General features: G+C 38.5%; 1 protein-coding gene across 5 annotated transcripts in view; it reads right to left on the reverse strand.

The window, feature by feature from the left end:
* Positions 1 to 22,026, reverse strand: part of RNF145 (ring finger protein 145) — a 51,329-nt gene extending 29,303 nt beyond the window's left edge. The window contains exons 1-4 of one of the 5 annotated variants that reach the window (XM_054487809.1): positions 21,976 to 22,026; positions 18,928 to 18,938; positions 15,521 to 15,732; positions 6,781 to 6,889 (exon numbers count right to left, since the gene is read on the reverse strand). In XM_054487809.1, coding sequence (XP_054343784.1) covers positions 6,781 to 6,889; positions 15,521 to 15,732; positions 18,928 to 18,938; positions 21,976 to 22,026 — 383 coding nt within the window. Of the gene's footprint in view, positions 1 to 6,780; positions 6,890 to 15,520; positions 15,745 to 18,927; positions 18,939 to 20,441; positions 20,459 to 20,633; positions 20,732 to 21,324; positions 21,455 to 21,975 lie in introns of those variants that run through there. The other 4 variants (XM_054487808.1, XM_063665328.1, XM_054487805.1 and 1 more) reach the window with 4 other exon arrangements.
* Between the last annotated feature and the right edge of the window lie 254 nt (positions 22,027 to 22,280).

A 22,280-nucleotide genomic window follows, 5' to 3' on the forward strand; every position in this document is an offset into this window, starting at 1 on the left:
GATCTACAACTTTGAATTATGCAAGTCATCATAAAATGGAGAGCTAATGATCCATAGTTTACACATAAGTCACTCTTGGGGAAATTTTTACATTTGAAACCATACTTACACACCCAAGAGCCAGAATGAAAACAGTATTACTTCTTTTTTTGAAAGCCAGTTCTACTGGGCTCTTAATTCAAGTCATAGATACACAAATCCAATATGTTGGTTCATAAATCTAACAATAAAACAAGGAATTTAAGAATACTGGGCCAGGTGCAGTGGCTCATGCCTGTAATCCCAGCACTTTGGGAGGCCAAGGCAGGTGGATCACAAGGTCAGGAGATTGAGACCATCCTGGCTAACATGGTGAAATCCCATCTCTACTAAAAAAAAAAAATACAAAAAATTAGCCGGGCGTGGTGGCAGGCGCCTGTAGTCCCAGCTACTCGGGAGGCTGAGGCAGGAGGATGGCGTGAACCCAGGAGGCAGAGCTTGCAGTGAGCCGTGAGCCGAGATCGTGCCACTGTACTCCAGCCTGGGCAACAGAGCAAGACTCTGTCTCAAAAAAAAAAAAAAAAAAATACTGGAGTTTAGAAATTTTAGAAAAAAACATCCATCTGTGGATGTGACCACACCCTCACAGGAATGACCACCACACTCTCACACGAATAGTAGTATCAGTGTATGGTTTTTCTTTTTTCCCCCTTAGTTTTGGATAGTCTCAATTTTCTATAGGGATTAGCACTAGAAAAATACATTCCCTACATCCCTCAAAACGCAAGGAAGAGTTTAGTAATTTTAAAAATTCTAAACTGACATTTACCAAATTCTATTAAGTTCAATTAGAATATTAATATTAAATATTTATATGACATTGACTGAACCCATGAATCTCTGACATTTAATTCTTCCGAACTGCAAGCTATGTCCATTCTACAGACATATTCTAAACAAGTTTTTAGTCATTTCAGGATAATAAGCTTCATTATGTAAATACACATAAAGGAAAACAGAAACCCAACTTTTCAAAAGTTTATGAAATTTCCAACTTAGAAAATTAATATTTGCAAATGTCTTTTTCTATAAGCTAGTTTTTTTAATTTTTTTTCTTGTTTCCAATGAGGCTGGATATAGCCACTTTTTTAAGTACCAAATTAATTGTTAAAATTATTATAAGTGCTGATTCTCCTTCTCAGGAGAATAAACTATGCCTTGATATAACCTGATTGCAGTGAATGGAAGAATATATTTGTAAATCATAGATCTGATAAGGGACTTGTATAATATTTGCAAATCATAGATCTGATAAGGGACTTGTATCTAGAATATATAAAGAACTCCTACAACTTAGCAAGAAAAAGACAAATAACCCAATTAAATACTGAGCAAAGGATGTGAATAAACATTTTTCCAATATTTACGCATGGTCAATGAACACACGTAAAGATGTTCAACTTCATTAGCCATCAGGGAAATGCAAATCTAAAGCACAATGAAATACCTCTTCACACTCACTGTAATGGCTCCACTAAAAAGGACAACAATGGTTGCTGGCAAGAATGTAGAGAAATTGGAAGCTTCATACACTGCTGGTAGAAATGTGAAACACTGCAGCCATTTTAGCAGTCTGGTAGTTTCTCAAAAGGTTAAATATAGGCACCACATGATTCAGCAATTCCACTCCAAGGTATTTGTCCAAGGAAAATAAAACATTTGTCTACACAAAAACCTGTACATGAACTGTCATAACATTATTCATAATAGCTAAAACACAGAAACAATCCAAGTGTCCATCAAAAGATAATTGGATATATAAACAAAATGTGACACACATCCATACAATGGAATATGGACAGAAAAAGAAAATAAGTACCAACACATGCTGCAACACGCATGAACCTTGAAAACATGCTAAGTGAAATTCAGTGCATATAAAATATCCAGAATAGGTCAATAAAAAAAGACAGGTGATAGACTGACAGTTGCGAAGGGCTGGGGGCAGGGAGGGTGGTGGGAAATAGACAATGACTGCTAATGGGTATGAAGTTTCTTTCTGGGGTGATGAAAATCTAAAATAAATTTTGATGATGTTTTGCACAACTCTGTGAATGTACTACAAACCACTGAGCTGTATACATATATATTTTCTGAAACAGGGTCTTGTTCTGTCACCAGGCTGGAGTGCAGTGGTACAATCCCAGCTCACTGTAGCCTCAATCTCCCAGGCTCAATCGAACCTCCACCTCAGCCTCCCAAGTAGCTGGGACTAAAAGTGCATGCCACCACACCCAGTTAATTTTTTGTAGAGAAAGGGTTTCACCATGTTGCCCAGGCTGGTCTCCAACTCTTGAGCTCAAGCAATCTGCCTGCCTTGGCCTCCCAAAATGCTGGGATTACAGGTGTGAGCCACCATAAAAGGCCCTTGAGCTATATACTTTAATCAGGTATGTGAATATCTCAATAAAGTTGTTATTTAAAAAAAATACCTGGGGCCAGGCACAATGACTCATACCTGTAATCCCAAAGCTTTGGGAGGCTGAGGCAGGAGGGTATCTTGAGGGCAGGAGTTCAAGACCAGCCTGGGCAACACAGCAAGAAACCCATCTCTACAAAAAAATATTTTTTTAATTAGCTAGGCATGGTGGCGTACACCTGTAGTCCCAGCTATTCAAGAGGCTGAGGTGTGAGAAGTGCTTGAGTTCAAGGCCACAGTGAGCAATGACTGCACCACTCCACTGCAACCTTGGTGACACAGTAACACCCATCTCAAAAAAAAAAAAAAAGATACTTGGTTATGAAGCTCCACAGAAATCTGAACCATTATTTTTTTAAAGCTAAAACCTTCAACCTCAATGTCTTACAAATGTTACATGTTCAAACCTTGGTATTTATTAACTGTGATATGTTATGAATAATTCAAGGATAGCACATCTTTACTAGCCTTTTGTGAGATACTATCATATAGTATAAATTATAATAAGAGGAAAATATTAATACTAAAATATGCCATATCTTGAAATTCATTCATTTTGTATCAAAACAAACTCCGTAAGATGGCATTGTCTACAATGGGGTATCCAATCTTTCAGTTTCCCTGAGCCTAATTGGAAGAAGAAGAACTGTCTTGGGCCACACATTAAACACGCAATAGCTGATGAGCAAAAAAAAAAAAAGCAAAAAATCTCATGTTTTAAGAAAGTTCACGAATTTGTGTTGGGCTGCATTCAAAGCCATCCTGGGCCACATGCAGCCCAAGAGTTGGACAAGCTTAGTCTACAATTTCAAAGAAGTAACTTGCTGAGGTAACGTATTTACTAGGTAAGGAAACATTTTGTATCAAGTCTGATTCTAAAATTAATTTTCCTTTCCACTAATCATGCTGCCTAAGTGGAATGAACTAGATTGTGAAAACATGGATTCAAGTGAAAGTCTGGGATTGCCCTTCCTAGCTGTTTGCCTACTTCCTTTTTTCAATCTGTAAATCCCAAAGGAACGTAAAAAAAATCAAAATGAAGTAAGAATGGGAAGTATTTTTGCCTACTATAAAATTTTATTAAAACTTAATAAAATCCTATTATTGAGGCTGGACACGATGGTTCGTGCCTGTAATCCCAGCACTTTGGGAGGCCAAGGTGGGAAGATCACGAGGTCAGGAGTTCAAGACCAGCCTGGCCAACATGGTAAAACCCCATCTCTACTAAAAATACAAAAAATTAGCTGGGCATGGTGGCGCATGCCTGTAGTCCTAGCTACTCAGGAGGCTGAGGCAGGAGAATCACTTGAGCCTGGGAGGCAGAGGTTGCAGTGAGCCGAGATAAAATAAAAATAAATAAAATAAACTTCTATTATTTAAAATAAGCTTTAATTTCCTAGTAATGAAAATAAACTTGAAACATTAGAAAAAGTCATTTTCATAAACTGAAACTAAAAAGCTCAAAAAGCCACAAGGGTGGTCAGAAAAAATCCTTTCTTTACCTCTGAAACTACTTAGGTCCCCTTTTTCCTTATATACCAGAATCCTGACCTCTCTAGAAATGCCTGGATTGGTAATACAGTCAGCCCTCCATATTCACTGGGTTCCCCATCTGTGGATTCAACCAACCAAGAATCGAAAATATTCAGAAAAAAAAAAAATGCAATTGGAGTAAACATGTACAGACTTTTTTTGTCATTTTTCCCTGAAGAATACAGTATAAAAACTATTTACATAGCATTTGCATTGTATTAGGTATTATAATAATCCAGAGACGAACTAAAGTACATGGAAGGGACTGTGCAAAAGTTGCATGCAAATACTGTCAGTATTTGAGCATCCACAGATTTTGGTATCCTCAGGAGGTCCTAGAATCAAACTCTCATGATACCAAGGGAGCACAGCACTGTAGATAAAAACAGAACTACACGGGTTTAGCCATCACTACACCACAAATGCAAATGGAAATGGAAAAACCATGAGAAAGGAAAAACCATGAAAAACTCACAGTTTTTCACCCAGAATTGTAGCTATAATAAAAGCAACAATATTAATAGGTCTACCTTCAACTTTGATATTTTCTTAATTAATCAACAAAATCCTATCAACTCTAAAAAGATATCATATGGCTATACATAAAATACCATTTAAAAATCATTTTTTAAAAATTAACGAGAAAATGCTCACAAAACATTGCTATGTGATAAAAACAAGACAAAAGAATTTACCAAGTACTTACTATGTCAGAAACTGTGGTAAAAGCTTTATATACCTTATCTTATTTGATCTTACAACAGCCTCTTAAGATATTATTACCACTTTAACGTGAAAAAACTAAGGCTTATCCTTCTGGGAAATGACACCCAAGGTTATGGAGCAGTAAATAAGAAACCTGGAATTTGAACCTATTCAAACCATCCATCTATCGAAAAATAAGTGCCCAGGCACTCATTTATAAAACAGAACAGTTACTCCAGAGCTCAGTATACCCTAATGACTGCATTACACTCTATAGATACAAATTTTGTTTACAAAAGAGTAAGCAAAGATGGGAAAGCGTCTCCATCCTCAGCCTGAGCTGAGACTCAGAGGTATCGGGGTAAGGCCACAGGAACAGACTGTGTGAGGTGTGGGGGCTGGTGGTACTAGGATGAGAAACGCATCATGTCTGTGTCAGTATTGGTGCTTGGACTCCTAGTTTGGCTCTATGGAGAGGGATGCTACAGGACAAGGTCTAAGTTGTTTTCATGAAGGAGTCTAAGACACAGTGACATACTTCTGTCATGCAAAATGGGGAATGTTACTGTCTCCATTCTTGAAGGGAACACAGCTTGATTTAAACATTGTGAGGACTGCAAGAAATGCAACACTACTCTGCCAGCTCCAGATTTTGCAACCTTGACATCAGAGGACCTACCCTGGGCAGGATGGTGGCAGAAGTTAAAGAGTAAGACACCATCCTCCAGGCACCATTTTGAGCATAGAAAATCAACCAGGAAGGAATAAAGGAGGAAAATGCAAGAAGTGTAAGCTTCTGGGAAATACCCTGGGACTTTGAGAAACAATTAGACAAACATTAAAGAGAATTGGTGGTCCTGTTTCAACAAGAGGGGCGAAAAACCCAGTGATTTTAGTTATTCTCATCCTTTCATATCCACAGAAGTGGTGAGAATTGAATAGTATTTTAAAAACTGAAAGAAAGTCCCAGAATGTTAACACATCTATCTCTGGGTGGTATAATTTCAGATGATTATTAAATGCCTTTACATTTTCTGTATTTTCCAAAAATTGTCTATGGTGAGCACCATAATTTTATAATCAGAAAAAGTTAATGTTTTTAAAAACTCAACAATGTAATTCTAATAATGTAAAAATGCTACTTCTAAGATTAAATTTCAACTACCCCAAAATCTGTTTCAGACTCTTATTATGGCTTGTACTATAAGCAAGGTCACTCCTCTTAGAATTGGGAATATATTTTAATATGGTAAATACCTTTCTATCAAAAATTATAAAATTTAAGTTTCAAAACAAATTATACCTCCAAAATATATTCCAACCCACTACTTCATAATGTAACTTTTGGTCCACCTATATTTTAACATTCTGTTCCAAAGCAGGAAGCTCATATTCATTGGCAGACCCAAGGCTTAAAATTTAGATCTAGCAGACTTAGGTATGCAGACAATATGGCTAAAGAGATAGAAGTTTAGCTATACAATCAACCTCACAAGATAATGTATATCAATCATTCACTCCACATGGCTGCATCTTATGCTGATTCTTATACATCATAAATTGATTTCCTAAAGTAATGAAGTCTGTAATTGTTAAAACGCTCCTACAGCCTACTTTTAGAAATTCTTTTATCAGGCAATACAGGGAAGTTCAAGGATATCCTCCCGAGTAGATGGGATTACAGGCGCCCATCACCACGCCCAGCTAATTTTTGTATTTTTAGTAGAGACGAGGTTTCACCATGTTGGCCAGGCTGGTCCCGAACTCCTGACCTCAGGTGATCCACCTACCTCCCAAAGCACTGGGATTACAGGTGTGAGCCACCACACCCAGCCAGTTCAAGGATATCTTTATAAACATAACCTTAAGGCTTGTTTCATGTTAAGCTTGTTTTTAAAAGCAGAAATAAAATGTCAGCATAAACCAGCTATTAATCCTGTGTAAGTTTGGAAAATGAGTATCAAACCAGTTTTGGACCTACCAAAGCCTTAGCTTTACTTAACAGTGTTCATGAAAAGTATTTTATTGGCAAAAGAAAACTTTAAATTCAGTCATACATTTCAAAAATGGGGTCATATTCTTACCTGGAAATTTGATGTCCAGCATAGAGGAGCAGAGCAGTCAAAAAATACAGATAAAGCTGAACCAGATGCTGCCTGGGCAATGTTAGCAGCACCACACTTAAGATATAACCTGTAGCAGAAAGATAAATAAAATACAATTTTAATTTAGTTTCCCAATTAATTACAATAAAAGAAAGAGCTTGAGGCAAATAATTTTCCAAATAGGTTTCAGTACTTTCTGAGGTTTTTTATTATACTTACCAAAGTAAGTTTAGCATAGTGACACCACTATGGATTTTTTGTTGTTGAAAACGTATTATATTTTTCACTTCTCTTGTAGATTTCTCTACCTAATAATCAAATATATCACACAAATGTGTAACACAACTCCTTTCATCATCTACCTTTCCTTGATATCAACTTACTTGTTTTATGCCAATTCTCTCTTTCTTTCTAGTCCGAGGAAAAACTGGGTGTCCTAATGTCTCTTTCCAAGGCTGCCCCTTCCATGTGATTCAAGACCTTATTTCTCCAACCCCTGAAGACTGTCTATCTCCTATACTTTCAGTCATTCCCCCTGACATCACTCCTTACCTTTGTTTCAAAGAATGTGCAGGGCTTTTACCCATCTTGAGAAAAAAAAATAAACTTCTTTTCACAGCGATTTTTTTCCTATTAACTATTTTTCTCATTCCACTGTCAAATGTTTGAAAAGATCTATACCCAATGCCTCTATTTTCTAAGCATCTATTCTTCTCTTTACCATCTACAATCCCTTTACAAACCTCCTTAACTCGTTTGCTCTAAAGAAAGTTGGAAGTCAACAATTGCCTACTTATCACATCTAAGACATCCTGCTTATTTTTGATCCCCAATATCCAGGCAACTACCATCAAAACATTGTTACTCTTTGGCTCTGTTGATATGGATTTCCTCTTACCCTCTAACTTCTCCCCTTCATTTCTTTTCACCCTTTCCAATAAACACTGGAAATTTGGTTCCCAAACAACTGTTTTTCTCTATATATAAAGTACCTAGTGCAAACAACATATTTTGTAACTTCAAATATCAGCATCTCTCCTAGAAATGTTATCAACAAAGTTACTGATAACTTACTATACATGCAAAAACATATCCTCATTTCTTAGTCTAAGTAGACATCCCATCTCATCACACCTGAGATATATTCCACTTAAATGTTCTCATATTCAACAAGAACAAACTGTGCTCCCCACCTCCTCCCTCAACAAAGTAACTCAAAGTGACTCAAAACCTGTCATCTTTTCTCTCTTACCATCAAGTCCTGCTGAGCCTTCCTTGATAAATTCCTCTCATGTGTTCCATTCCAATCTCTATGTTCCATATCCTAATCTGCTCTGCAATGCACAGTATACTACCAGCCTTCTTTCAGTCTCTATTTTTGTATACCTTATACTTCAAGCTTGTCCAACCCATGGCCCATGGGCTGCATGTGGCCCAGGATGGCTTTGAATGTAGCCCAACACAAATTCATAAACTTTCTTAAACTATTATGAGTTTTTTTTTTTTTTTTTGCAATTTTAAGCTCATCAGCTATCACTAGTGTTAGCATATTTTACGTGTGGCCCGAGACAATTCTTTTCCTAATGTGGTCCAGGGAAGCCAAAAGATTGGACACCCCTGATATACTTAATTACCAGGGTAATATTCCTAACACCATCACTTTTACTTGACAATTCTCCTGCTCTAAAAGTTACGAACCTGACATTCTAGGTCTTACACAATCTGGACCCAGTCTACTCTTCTATAACCATCTTCCACTTAATTTACGAATCTTTATTAAGGCACAGGTACTCCTACTTATCCCCTATTGCCTCTCTCATGCTGAATCAATCATGCCAAAAGCTAAGAAAACATGAGCATGCTTGGGACTAAAGAAATAGAACTGAGGATTTCCTACACGTCCTAACTGCAAGGACAGTCCATCAAAAGCCAGAGATAAGTATTTTTATTTGCTCTTTATTTCTTAAAATAATTTCTCCAATTTTGTTAACCCCTACCTCAAATGACTTTAGAGGTATTTTAAAGAATATGTAATATAGTTACTAAGCATTTCCACTGATTGTAGCTGAAGGATTTTCTAATGTCTATTACATGAAACTTCTCCTTAAACTCTCTTTTAACAAAATTGTCATTTTCCTTTCCAGAACGGTCTTGTCTTTTCTTTCTTCTATATATCGCATATAAAATCAGCGGCCAAATCTTCTAGATCAAACATATTCATTTCATCCATTCCTTCAATTATCCAGTTATTCAATCAACATTATTATGTGTAAAGTATGACCCACCAGCATTCCTAGACATGGAAGATCCAAAATTAATGTGAATAATAATCTAGTGAAAAGATAAGCATGGACAAAAGTAATTATTAGACAAAATTGATGCTATAATAAATGAACATTAGAAGGGCTATGGTTAAGTGATTAAGCTTGACTTGGATCTCAAAAGGTGAATGGTTCTTTACCAGGCTAAGAAGAAAAGGAAACATTCTAGGAAAAGAGAACAGCAAGCATGAAAACCATAAAAGCATAATTTTTAGGGGACAGTAAATTCTGTAGGTTAGACTAGAATTTGATGTTAACAGAAAGACTGGGAGACGATGCTGAAAGAACTAGCAACTAAAGCCTCAATATAAAGCCTAAATACAATAATCAAGAGTTTAGACTTAGCTAATGGTTCTCAAATTCTTCAATATCTATTTAGGTGAGGTAAGAGAACAGAAACCAAAACAACAAAAGCACCACTGCTCATCTATACCCCATTTTCATATTCCAGTGGAAAAATAACTCAGTGGTAACAAAATATTTGTGTAAGAAAACTTTGAGAGATGATGAATACTAACTGAGAGCAGTATGAATGAACCATCTGAACTACGATGTATATACAATCTAACAATTGTAAAAATGCAAGCCAAAAATACTATTAACACAAACATGCATCACAACTCACTCTACAGCATTAACCAAACAATCCATAACAAACTAAGTTAACAATGGCAAAGCCGTTAATTTTTAAATTATACACAGTAATTTGTAATTAAAAAGCAAGACCAGTAGCATTTAAAAATGATGACCTAGGCCAGGTGTAGCAGTGCACACCTATAATCCCAGCTACTCGGGAGGCTGGGATGGGAGGATCACTTGAGCCCAGGAATTCAAGGTTACAGTGAGGTTATGATTGCACTACTGCATGCCAGTCTGGGTGACAGAGCATGACCCTGTCTCTGTAAAAAATAAGGGTTGGATGTGTTGGCTCACATCTGTAATCCCAGCACTTTGGGAGGCCAAAGCAGAAGATCACTTGAGCTTAGGAGTTCAAGACCAGCCTGGGTAACACAGCAAATTCCTGTCTCTACAAAAAAATACAAAAAACGAGCCAGGTGTGGTGGCACACGACTGTGGTCCCACCTACTGAGGCGGCTGAGGTGGGAGGATCACACGAGCCCAGAAGGTTGATGCTGCAGTGAGCTAAGATCGTACCACTGCACTCCAATCTGGGCGACAGTGAGACCCTACCTCTAAATAAATAAATAAATAAATAAATAAATAAATGAAATAATGACCTATGGGAACAGACTCTGAGAACAGAAAAAAGAATAAAAAATAAATAAAAATGATGAACTGCTTAAAACAACACTGATGAATCTAATAATTTCTGCTATTTAAACATTATAGTAGTTGTAGGGTAAACAGCAGGACCGGAGGTAAGATGAGAGCCTAGATTATAACAGTGGCTTTGGGTATGGAGCTGCCAGTCAGCCATGAGATACATATTTAAATAGGTCTTAGTGGTTATCTGTGGGTGACTAGTTGAGAACAAGGAAGTGAAGATCTGATGTTTCTAGCTTGGGTAATCAAGAAGACAGCTTTGCTATTAAGACAGGAAACACAGCAGGAGAAAGACTTCTGAGGTGAGAAAAAGGTGATGAGTTCAGTGATTGACAACAAGTTGAAATATCCATAGGCTATTTAGGTGGAAATGTCTAAGAAGTAATTCAAAATTCATTCATTCAGGGCTGGGCACAGTGGCTAATATCTGTAATCCTAGCACTCTGGGAGGCTGAGGCAGGAGGATCACTTTAGGCCAGGAGGTTGAGACCAGTCTGGGTAACAAAACAAGACCTTGGTATATGCCTGTAGTACAGCTACTCCAGCAGCTAAGGGTTACTTGAGCCCAGGAGTCTGAGACTGCAGTGAGCCATGATCACACTACTGTATTCCAACCTCAGCAAGAGTGAGGCCCTGTCACGTACATACATACATATATACAAAATTCATTCATTATTGAGCACCAGCTAGGTGCTGGGAATACTGAGATAATAAACAACCCCCTTCTTACCTTAAAGGAGCTCACAATCTATTAATAGTTGGGAAAACAGATAAGCATATGGACCCTTAGAATGCAGCATAATAATTGCTATGGTAGAGATGTGAACTGGTTCCATGGAATCACAGAGGAAGAACATCAACTCCAGACTACAGTGGTCAAAAAGCAGTGTAAAGTGGAGATAGAGATGTGCAGCCCAAACTACATGGGGTCACCCAAACAACAAAAGATTAAAATTAAACACAAATTGTGGGCAATATCAACACTTGAGAAGTCTAAAGAAAACAAAAGAATCAGAAGCAATGGTCAGGGAGTTAGGAGAAAAATCAGGAGAAAAAAACACTTTCAAGAAAGAGGAAGTGGTAAACAGCTCCATAAACATAGAAAAGTCTGTAGAATTAGGACATAAATGAGGCTTGAATTTTACATTTTAAGTCACTAATGATTTCAGTGATGGTAGTTTCAATAGGATTTTCACATCCATTTCTTCCCAATTTCTACCTTGCCAGTTCTGGCTCTCACTACCTCTTGCCTAAAATCCTAACTGGTCTTCTTACCTCCAGTTTCTCCCCCTCCCCAATCCATCATCCTATAAAATGCTGCCTAATCAATCTTAAAATGCAGCTCACCTGCTCTAAAATCCCCACTGACCCACCACGACCTATAGAATTAAGCACAATATCTACTGTATGTATTCAGGATTCTTCACAAAAGCCCTATTCTACCTTACCAATATTACTTCTATTCCTCTTTTCATATCCTACACTCCAAAAAACAGTGGACAGTCACTTCTCTTTCAGCAGAACCCACCCTGGAAAGCTTCTAAGTTTGAAGACACAATTATATTCCATTAAATACAAACTTTATTGCTCCCTCCCTTAATTTTTAAGCTCCTTAATTACAATTAGAAGATATAAAGGGGGAAAAACTCCCACTTATGATAGCAATAAAAAAGATAAAATACCTAGAAACAATAAATGTCAGGAGGCTGTGGCAGGAGGATCATTTGAGCCCAGGAGTTCCAGGTCAGCCTGGGCAACACAGCAAGAACCCATCCTCCCCACCCGCCTCCAAAATTAGTAATAATGCAATCTAAATTAAAAAAAAAAATCAAATGGGTTGCTTTGTTTTTGGAATGAGACCTAGACAATTTTGAGACAATTCTTAAATTCACATAGAAAACTAACCATAAAAAAAAGCTCAGAGGAGGAAATAAAGAAAACTGAAGGGACTAACCCTATCAGACAGTAAAATATAATCTAAACCCTCAACAAATAAGACAGCGTGTTAATAGTTCACAAACAGGCAGACAGACTAAAGGAAGAGAAGTTCAAAAATGAAACAAAATATATGTGAGAATTCAGTATATAATGAGAAAAAAATGGACTAAACAAATAGGTGAGGATGACTGTGTGGTTATCTAGAAAAAATAAAATTATACCTATAACACACTATTCATACAGATAAATGAAGTAAAGATTTAAATGTAAAAATAAAACCACAAAAATAGTAAGATAGAACACAACAGAATTCTTTATAAACTCAAGAATAAAGAAGGCTTTTCTAATTGACTCAAAATACTAAAGCTTAAAAACCTTCTAAATGTCAAAAAATCATAAGCAAAATCACTGAGTTGAAACTGGAAAAACTATTTTCAACTTATCACAAAGGATTAATTTACCTAATGTACACCAAATTCCCACAAATTGGTAAAAAAAGAATCTCACAGAAAAGTGGGCAATGTATATAAACTGACAACTCTCAGAAGAGAAAATACAGGTTTTTCTTACGTATGTGTATGTTCAATTCATTCATAATAGAAATGCAAACTAAAACTACATTGAGTTAAAAAAATCAATTTTTCCACCTATTGGAGTAGCCAAAATATGTGTGTTAACAGGCTGTTTTGATAATACAGGATTGTACAAACTCTCAACCACGGTTTTTGGAGGTACAAAATAGTAAAACCCTATGGAAAGTACTATCTGTCAACACTACAAATATATGTAAGTTAACCCTTGAACAAGATAGGTTGGAACTGTGAGGGTCCACTTACATGTAGATTTTTTACAACCAAACTCTTATGGAAAATACAGTATTTGCAACATGCAAAACCCACATATACAGAGGTCCAACCTTCTGCATACATAGTTCCACAGGGTCACTTGAGGGACCTGAGTATGCGCAGATTTTGGTATATGTGGGCATCCTGGAACCAATTTCCAGCATATACCAACGGACCACTGTACTCTTTAACCCAGCAACTTCACTTCTAGTAACTTAGCCCCAGGTTATATTTGTACTTGTTGAAATTACAGCTACACAAAGTTATTTAGCACAACGCTGTACAAAATAGCAGAAGGCAGGCTATCTAAAATGTCCACCAATGGAGTAATTAGTTCAATAAATTATGGTATATCCATACGAGGATACTATGCCAATGTAAAATGCAACCGGGAAGAGGAGAAATGAGGCCTCAACATCTACTCAAGAGAGTCTTTAAGATCCGGCAGACTGTCATCATAAGAAAAGAGCACAAGACTCTATTTCATAAATATCTAAAAGCAGTAGTTATGGCTCCACATACAACACAAACAAAAACCATGATTCAAAACCATGTATACCATGCTAACATCTGTATAAAAAGGGAGGAAATATATATTTTTTATATTTACATATATACATAAAAATATCTCTAGAATTATACAAAAAGAAATAAAAGCTACATGGTGTTCAGAGTGAGAACTCAGTGAATGAGTAACAGAGATGGGAGGGAGATACTTTTCATTAAATACTTTTTATGCTTTTTTATTTCTGAATATAAATACATTATTTTATTAAGGTGAAATTTGATTTGTATTTGAGGGTGAAATTCTGTAAACAGGAGCATTACATAAACACTATGTAATATTTTGACAAAGGTAATTCCAACCAAAACATTGTTCAAGCTGAAAATATCTGTTCATGCAATCACTGAGCTTACTCTGCTTTGGCATGGAGTAAGCATATTTCAGATGGCTCAATTGACTTTCCAAAATTATAAACCAGATTATGAACTTCAATTGTACTTGAAAACATTCAATTTCTAAAATTAATATTTCTGGTTATCAGGCAGCTGTTTTTATAATAAATATTTCAACCTATTCAGAAATAATATATAAGCACATTTTTAAAACCACAGTATGTATGACTTTGCTGATTAATCTAAAAATCTAAGCCAAGTACCCAGTTGTTCTACAACTGACGGGAATTACTTTCCATAAATTGGCTAACATACAAAGCCTTTCATAAAAGGCTGAGAATTACAGTGCTTTGCAACATAAAGGAACTTTCTCATTTCAGAGACGTTCCCAAGGTAGTGTCATCCACAAAAGATGAGTTTACTGAACCGAAACGTTTTGTTTCTAGTGCACCATCTTTTCTACTACATCATAGTTCTTTCCACAACAGCTTACCTCTTAGGGATGTAAGGGGAACGTTCTCAGGGCTAAGTTTTAGAACCCAGAAAGTCCTTTTATAGATAAAAATAAATCTCAGAGAGACAGGACAACTCTTCATTACTTTATAAAAGATATATTTTGTGACGGGCAACTCTAATAATAAAATATTAGCAAAACCACTATAGTACCATTCAAACCATGTCTGGAACTCTGCAATCACAGCATTAATAAAATATATTGCTATATACATTACAAATAAACCAAAACTTAACCTAAAAAGTAAGGATCATGACTTTTATTCTAGATAAATTTTATCTGTTTCATGCCTGTATTTCTTGACTTTAATTTCTTCAATCTCTCATCATTATTTTTACCACTAACCCCATAGCATATCAACGACAGTTCCATTTTTCTTGAAAAGGGATTCAAGCAAAAAAAAAAAAAAAAAAAAAATTACAGTTCCAGGAGGATTTTTTTTTATGGAACAAAATATTATAGTATAATTTCCCACATTTCATTTAACTGAACCCTTTATCTTCAGCTGATGTTAATGTTTTCGTTTGTCTCAGGGAACAATAAAGAATGTTGCATTTTAAAAAGCTTACTTTCCGAATTACTACCAAACCCCAAAACAAAGACAAATTAGAAGAGGCCAAATGTCTCTAAAAGTATTTCTCATTGTTTATATTTCATCATATTAAAATCTAGAATGTTTTCTTCTGCCTTCCAGTTTTATCCAGTAAAATAAATCCAATACTGCTTACTTTCTTGTAGCCTTAATAATTCATGTGCAATGATAAGACAAAACTATCAACAAGATTCATAAACACTCATCAACAACTATATCACTATCATCTTAATGAAAATGAACTTCATTTTACCCAAATTCAAAAAGATACTAAGACATAAATCAGAATGCTCATTAGAAGATTAGAAAATGTGATGTAGACACTCACCTACATAATGCATATTAAGAGCCAAATACTTATACTGGAAAAGAGGGTTATTACTAAGGCTACTTCTTTGGATCTGCTGGAAAAAGGAGCTGACATCCCATCTGTACAGGACATCCAACAGCATGATGCTTGGCACCCTCAGGGCCACATTTAATACTGCCTCCAGTTTCTCCTTCGCAGCCATGTTGGTTTTTTTTTTTCTTTTTTTTTTTCTTGGAGAAGACCTAAAATTCAGAAGACACAATATACAAAAATAAAAAGTCAATACAAATCGCTTTTAGATATCCTCTCACGAATCTAATAGGTTGTCACACACTGTACAGAACTATGTGAGAATGCATAATACTACTTCTCAGCCACATCTACTATTTTTAGATATTCATGAAATAACCTCTGTATTGTGTTTTCACATTGACCCATTCAGTTCTGTCCAATCTTATAATTCTGATTAAATGTTCTGGCCTCAAAACTAATTTTTTAAAAGGCCACTAACTCCAAATCTAGGAACAAAACACTCTATAAGACTACTGTAACTTGTATAAAATTAACTTGAAAAATTCACTCACTCCAATAAAACTGCGATTTATGTAGCTCATAAGAGGGTGAATTTTGAATATTTACTCTATGAAAAAGCCTAAGCAACTCAATAAAAACTTCATAACCGCACGTTTAGTTTGCAGCATCTTGTACTCTATGCTTTTCCTTATTCACTTACAATCAAAATTGAAGTGCTAAATTTACAATCCAGAGAACTCATGATGTAGATACAGGTAGAGGAAACATTATTTACAATATCACTTCCTTGAATCTTTAAAGTTAAATATGGTCTAAAATTCCCATAATCTGCCTTCAAGTGTTCATCAAATTCTTCCCTTGATACACAGATAAGCAGGCACATGGAAGAAGCCAGGCATTGAGTCTGCAGCCCGTCTCTGCATAGACCATGATAAGTAGTGAGGGGGCGGGGGGAGGAGGAAATGAAAGGCAGTTATCAGGACAATTTACTATTTAAAGAGAGAATTCAATGCCATACTGCTTTATATGGTAGAACTTCAAATTAATCCAAAAAAATATAAAATAGGGCAAACAAGGCTGGGCACAGTGGTGCACGCCTGTAATCCCAGCACTTTGGGAAGCCGAAGCAGGCAGATCATGAGGTCACGAGTTGGAGACCAGCCTAGCCAATATGGTGAAACCTCGTCTGTACTAAAAATACAAAAATTAGCCGGGCATGGTGGCGCACACCTGTAGTCCCAGCTACTTGGGAGGCTGCCGAAGAAGAATTGCTTGAACCTGGGATGCAGAGGTTGCAGTAAGCAGAGATCACAATACTGCATTCCAGCCTAGGCAACTGAGCTAGACTCCGTCTCAAAAAAAAAAAGGCAAACAAAAGTGGGTAAAGAACAATTTAAAGAGTAAAGATAATTCTGGATTGTTGGCTCTGACAATATCCTCTTAAGAATTTTGCTGAGAAAGCTAAACACATTTCCAGCTTTAGCAGTAATTTCAGACATTACAGGACAAACGAAAACATTTATTTCTGCAGAAAATTATAGTGACAGATTGCTATGCTATGGTTAAATATTTGTCAGTATTTCCATCTTACCCTCCAATTTTCACAGCTTCCTAGTTCTGATAGTTAAAAAGCTAAAGGCAACCCAATTTGGCACACTATTAATAAAAGCTTTTCAATAATCATATATCAACCATTCCCATAACCCAAATGTTTTATATATATAGCCTACCAATAATATAGACTTAACATTTTTATAGATAAGTACTGCAACTCTGATTATTTCACAAGAATAAGATCATTTTCATAATTTTCCTACATAAGAAAAAATATTATTGTGAAAATAAGAAATATCATGTCCTAAGAAGGAAAAATGCACGGAAAAATAAAATCTCTAACCTTTAATATTTATTGCAAACCAACCACTGAGGAATCTAAATTTCTCAAAGCCCATGATATTATCATTTTTTCTAATCCCAGGAAAAAATACACCAAAATATTCACAGAAATTGTTGGTAAAGAGTTTAATGCATTTTAATGTGTATAAGCCATCTAGATAACTTCAGGAATTACAATGGAAATACTTACTTTGGTGAGCAAACTGATAACCCAATACACTCTTGGGAATTTATTTCAAAGTAATATTGAAAAGATTTTCTCACAAACCACCAGCCACCATATTTGAAAATCACCAGTACTGAGATGACAGTATTACTGAGAGTCTTTATACTGCAATTGAAAAGTAACTATTTTTCTATATTCTGGAATCCAATATAAATCATTACCTTTGTTTTTATAAGTAACAAGAGAGGGAGGAGCTATTACTGATTTAACACTTGTAGCCCATATTTATTTCATTTGATTTGAAACCTTTCTCTTTTTCCAATGCTTTGCTATTTTAAAATGTGCCCATTTTCACCATTTACTGTGGCTCCTAAACGGGTAAAGAAGAAAATTTAAACTAAACAAATAACTAATCCTGCTTTAGAAATCAAGATCTGCTAGGGAAGAAAAACTCCCTAATCCGTACAGAGGATCATCTCTATTACAAAAGTCCATTAGCAGAATGGTACATGTTCCCTCTTTATTTCCACCCACCACTCCTGCCTAACAAATATAATAAGAAACAGAAAACAGGACATATTTCTATTTCTATAAAGAGAAAATACTGGGTCCCGAAAGCTATCAATAAAAAACAATATCCAAGATCCCCAACTCTGCTACATAGTCAACTCAAGACTGAAATGTTTTTAACAAGGACTTTGGATAAAATTAAATATGCCCAAATAAACGAAATTAAATGTTTCATTTATTTCTATACGTGAATGTTATTTTAGCAAGTCAGTGGCAAGCTGGTCATGTATAAAGGCACTGACGAAACAAATTTAATACATGGAAAATCAAAGAGAAAAAAATTTCAAAACCTTATCACTTTGAACCTTTCTAAAGTAAAAGAGCACATGATAGTTACCAACACAAATAGGTACTTTACGCTACCCTTTAGCACCACACACTAAACCAACATCAAAACAAAACTTTAAAATATTCATCTTCTTTGTAAGTACTTGCAATTACTCACACCTGCCAAATCACTATATCATACAAAGACGAAGTAAAATGGAGCTTTCTCTCCTGATCTAGAGAATACCTTTATAATGCTGCCTAATTTATCCTTTTCCAGATTTATTGTCAGACAGGGCTAATCAGCATATTCTAAAGTACAGGGGAGCTCAATATTCTCTTGAAAACAAAATAATACCAAATAATCCTAGAAAATAAGCAGGAGAGCTGAAAGCAGAAAAAATCGAAAGGTTTAACACACCCAAAGCCAAATATATAAACTTCCTATACTGTTTTATCTTCTATGCAAGATTTTAAAATGTCCTCCTTGAACTTTGAAAAGAACTGGGAAAGTAATACTCCAACATGATGTCTCTGCAGGTAACATAAACTAAACGTGACTCAAACTTAAAGACGTTTTACACAGTAAAACAGCTAAAAACAAACCAAAAAAAAAAGGCATTTCTTTCCAAAAACCACAAGAGAGGTGCAACAAATGTTAACCAAAAAGGAGACCTCAATGAGTTCATTAAATGACTTTCTCAGGCTTAGAAGCAGCAATCGGTAATTATGAAAACAGTAATGTCTTGTACAAGTATAATGCTGTACAGTTTACCATTCAAATTTGTGGGTTAGAAAACACAGGGGGCTTCATTCTACACTTTCCTGAAAATATGGGATTTTAGTTTTGAACATGAAGAAACCAAACAAATTGTCCTGAATAAGAAAAATGTAGGTTTTTAAAGTCACAGCTAATCTCTGAAGAACTATGTCAAATAAGAGAAATGAAAAATGTGATTTTTTCATTTCTCTTATTTGACATAGTTCTTCAAAAAAAAAAAGTAGTCACACCTCCTAAACTCTTTTTTTAAAAAAGACAAAGAAAAAACAAGAATGACACGTGACCCAACTTAAAACTATTCAGTACAATACTTCTACACCTTCCCCCTAAAAACGAAAAACAAAAATCATCATTCACCATTATCTCCTTTCTTTCTCCCAACCAATTAAAAAAAAAAAATTCTACCATCAACTGAAACTGATCTTAAGAAAACTAAATTTTCGGGCTGTCCATCTGTTAGGATGGTAGGCCTCACTGAAAATGTTAAGAGCACAAAGCTAGAGCCTAAAATTCTAAGTAAAAGCCCAGAACTGAGATACCAGCAAAGAGAATGCATTTCTTACATAAGCAATGGCACATGTTTTAAATATAGCTGGTCCTCCCCACTCCCACTCGTTGCTAGCTAACTTTGTATGTACCTGATCTCCACATAAACTACTAGCAATTCTGTGGTTTCTCATCATCTCCAAAACCGCAAAGACAGGGAGTCTACTCTGAATACAAAGGCCATCTTTCAACTTAAGGAACAGAGAGAAGAAATAAAACTGCTACCTCTGCCATCGGCCGCTCAGCCTGGGTCACGACTGCAGCACCGACAGCTCATTCTTTTGGGCATGATTCAAGATTCAGTAAAACTGCACACTCCGTATTTTAAAAAATAAAAAGACACACAGTCCTCTCCTTCCCTTTCAGACTAGTTTCCTGTTTACTGCTGACTGCGACGCAAGGCCATCCATTAATCTTTGATGCCTGCTCACTGCACAGGCCCCTTCCTCTCTCCTCGCACCTCCTCCCACAACGCCTGCTGATCTCAGCTGCGTTTGAACTACAGTAACCCCAACCCAGCTCGCGGCAAGCAGGCAGCGCAGCAGCAGTAGCAGCAGCAACCGGGCCGCCGCCGCGGGGCTAAGAGATTACGTTCAGCAAAAACTCTGCCACGAAAGAGGCTCGGGAGCTCCCCTCCTATCTCGCCAAGGGTGCTGACTCTGTCGCGCCACGCCACGTACCAAAAGGCTCGCGAAGAAAAACGCAGGGGAAGTTCAGCATCCCCGAACAGAAAGGGAACTCATTCCAAAGGGGGGTTCACGGGTCTGAGGGTCCTTGGGTGGGGAAAGCAGAATTGGAGGGAGAAGACAGAAGGGATGGCAAGAGAGAGGAAACCACGGGGACAAAAAGGAAGGGATGAGGAGCCCTCTTACCATAAAAAGGGACTGACGGACGGGATGCAGAGCAGTGGGTCCCCCCTCGAAAAATGGACTGGCAGGCCCTTCCGCACCCCCAAACAACGTCGCACCACCTGAAAGCGGGGAGCTTGAGTTTGGGGCTGCGTAGATCAAAGAAAGGTAAGACGAAGGGAAAGAGGGAGGGGAGCTTGGAAGCAAAGTGAACAAAGAGGCAAAAGAGGCAAAGTTGGAAATGGAAACGAGAAAGGGAGCTGGAAAGGGGCCGCTCTGGAAGGGTCTTGAAAAAGGCCTAGAAATGGGATGCTGGGGAGGCAAAGGGGGAGAGCCCCGAGGAAGGGCATCTCAGGAATGTAAGGAACCGCTCCAGGCCCTGGGAAGAGGAAGGGATGGGAGGGCGGGGAGGCGGCAGCCGAGGCCCGGGAGCTGGAGCAGAGGGGGCTTTGCGCGGGGCCCAGGAGGGGAGAGCAGGGTCAGAGGGAGGCGAGCACCGCGGGAGGAGCTGGAGGATGGGAGGGAGGGGTGCTGCGGGTGAAGAGGGGATGTGGACTCCTACAAGGCTAGGGAGAAGAGGGAGGTGAAGCGAGATAAAAGGGGCGAACAGGGAGAAGAGGAAGGAGCCTGCGACGCGATGGGGGAGGGGAGGGAGGCCGTGGGAAGCGGCCGGGGGCGCGGGCATAGGAAGGGGCCGGGCGGGCGGCGTGGTCACCTCAGGCTGCGGACTCCCTCCCTGGGGAGCGGCGCTGCCGGCGGGCGAGCTCCGCAACTCCCCGGCTCTCTCGCCCGCCCTCCCGTTCTCCTCGGGCGGCGGCGGCGGGGGCCGGGACGACGCAGCTCACAGCGGCGGCTCCTCTGCGCCGGGCTTCGGATGCTGCTTCTGGGGAGGCGGAGGCAGCGGCAGCGGCAGCGGCCCGGCCCGTACGGTCACCATCGTCCGCGGCAGCAGGCGCTCGCGGGCCGAGCCCCTCAGCAGCCGGCGCCGGCGGCGGCGGCGGCGGCGGCGGCGGCCATGGCCTCCTGCGTTCGCTCCTCCCGCCCCCGGCGCTCTGCGGCGGCCGCGGCCAGACTTCCGCACTCTGCGCCTGCGCGCGGCCCAGCCAGCGCGGCGCGCCCCTCCCCCGCCCCTCCCGCGCGCGCCCGCGCTCACTCACAATCGCGCCCGCGGAGTGCTTTCCGCACCGCCTCCGGTGCGTGGGCGGGAGACATAAGCCTAGCCAAGCCGATACAGCCCGGCTCGGGTGGCTATGGAGAGGCGTACCGCAGAGACACCTGTACGCGCACTGTGACACGCGCCATTCTGACACACGTGCTCTCTCGCTCCCAAACACCACGGGCCGCAAGCGCTAACACCCACACTCACCTGCAGGGACCACGTGGGAGAATTTGAAGGGCTGATCTTGTCCCGGTGCATTCGCAGTAGCAATGATGCGAGAATTCGTTTTAACCTCGTCCCTGACTGGACTAGACTGTAAACTCCTTGGCGTCTGGGATGGCTCAGCCGTGCCCAGCACCGAGTGCAGGCACTCAAACCCCTGTGGAGTAAGTGACTGGATGAATGAATGCATTGGAACTGTTCACTGAGTATCTGTAACAATTTTGATCCCATGGTTTGGTACAAAGAATTTTATTGCAGTATGAAATTAAATGGTGTTGGTGTGTTTGTCT

The sequence above is a fragment of the Pongo pygmaeus genome, chromosome 4 (genome assembly GCF_028885625.2).
Source record: "Pongo pygmaeus isolate AG05252 chromosome 4, NHGRI_mPonPyg2-v2.0_pri, whole genome shotgun sequence".
Taxonomy (NCBI): Eukaryota; Metazoa; Chordata; class Mammalia; order Primates; family Hominidae; genus Pongo; species Pongo pygmaeus.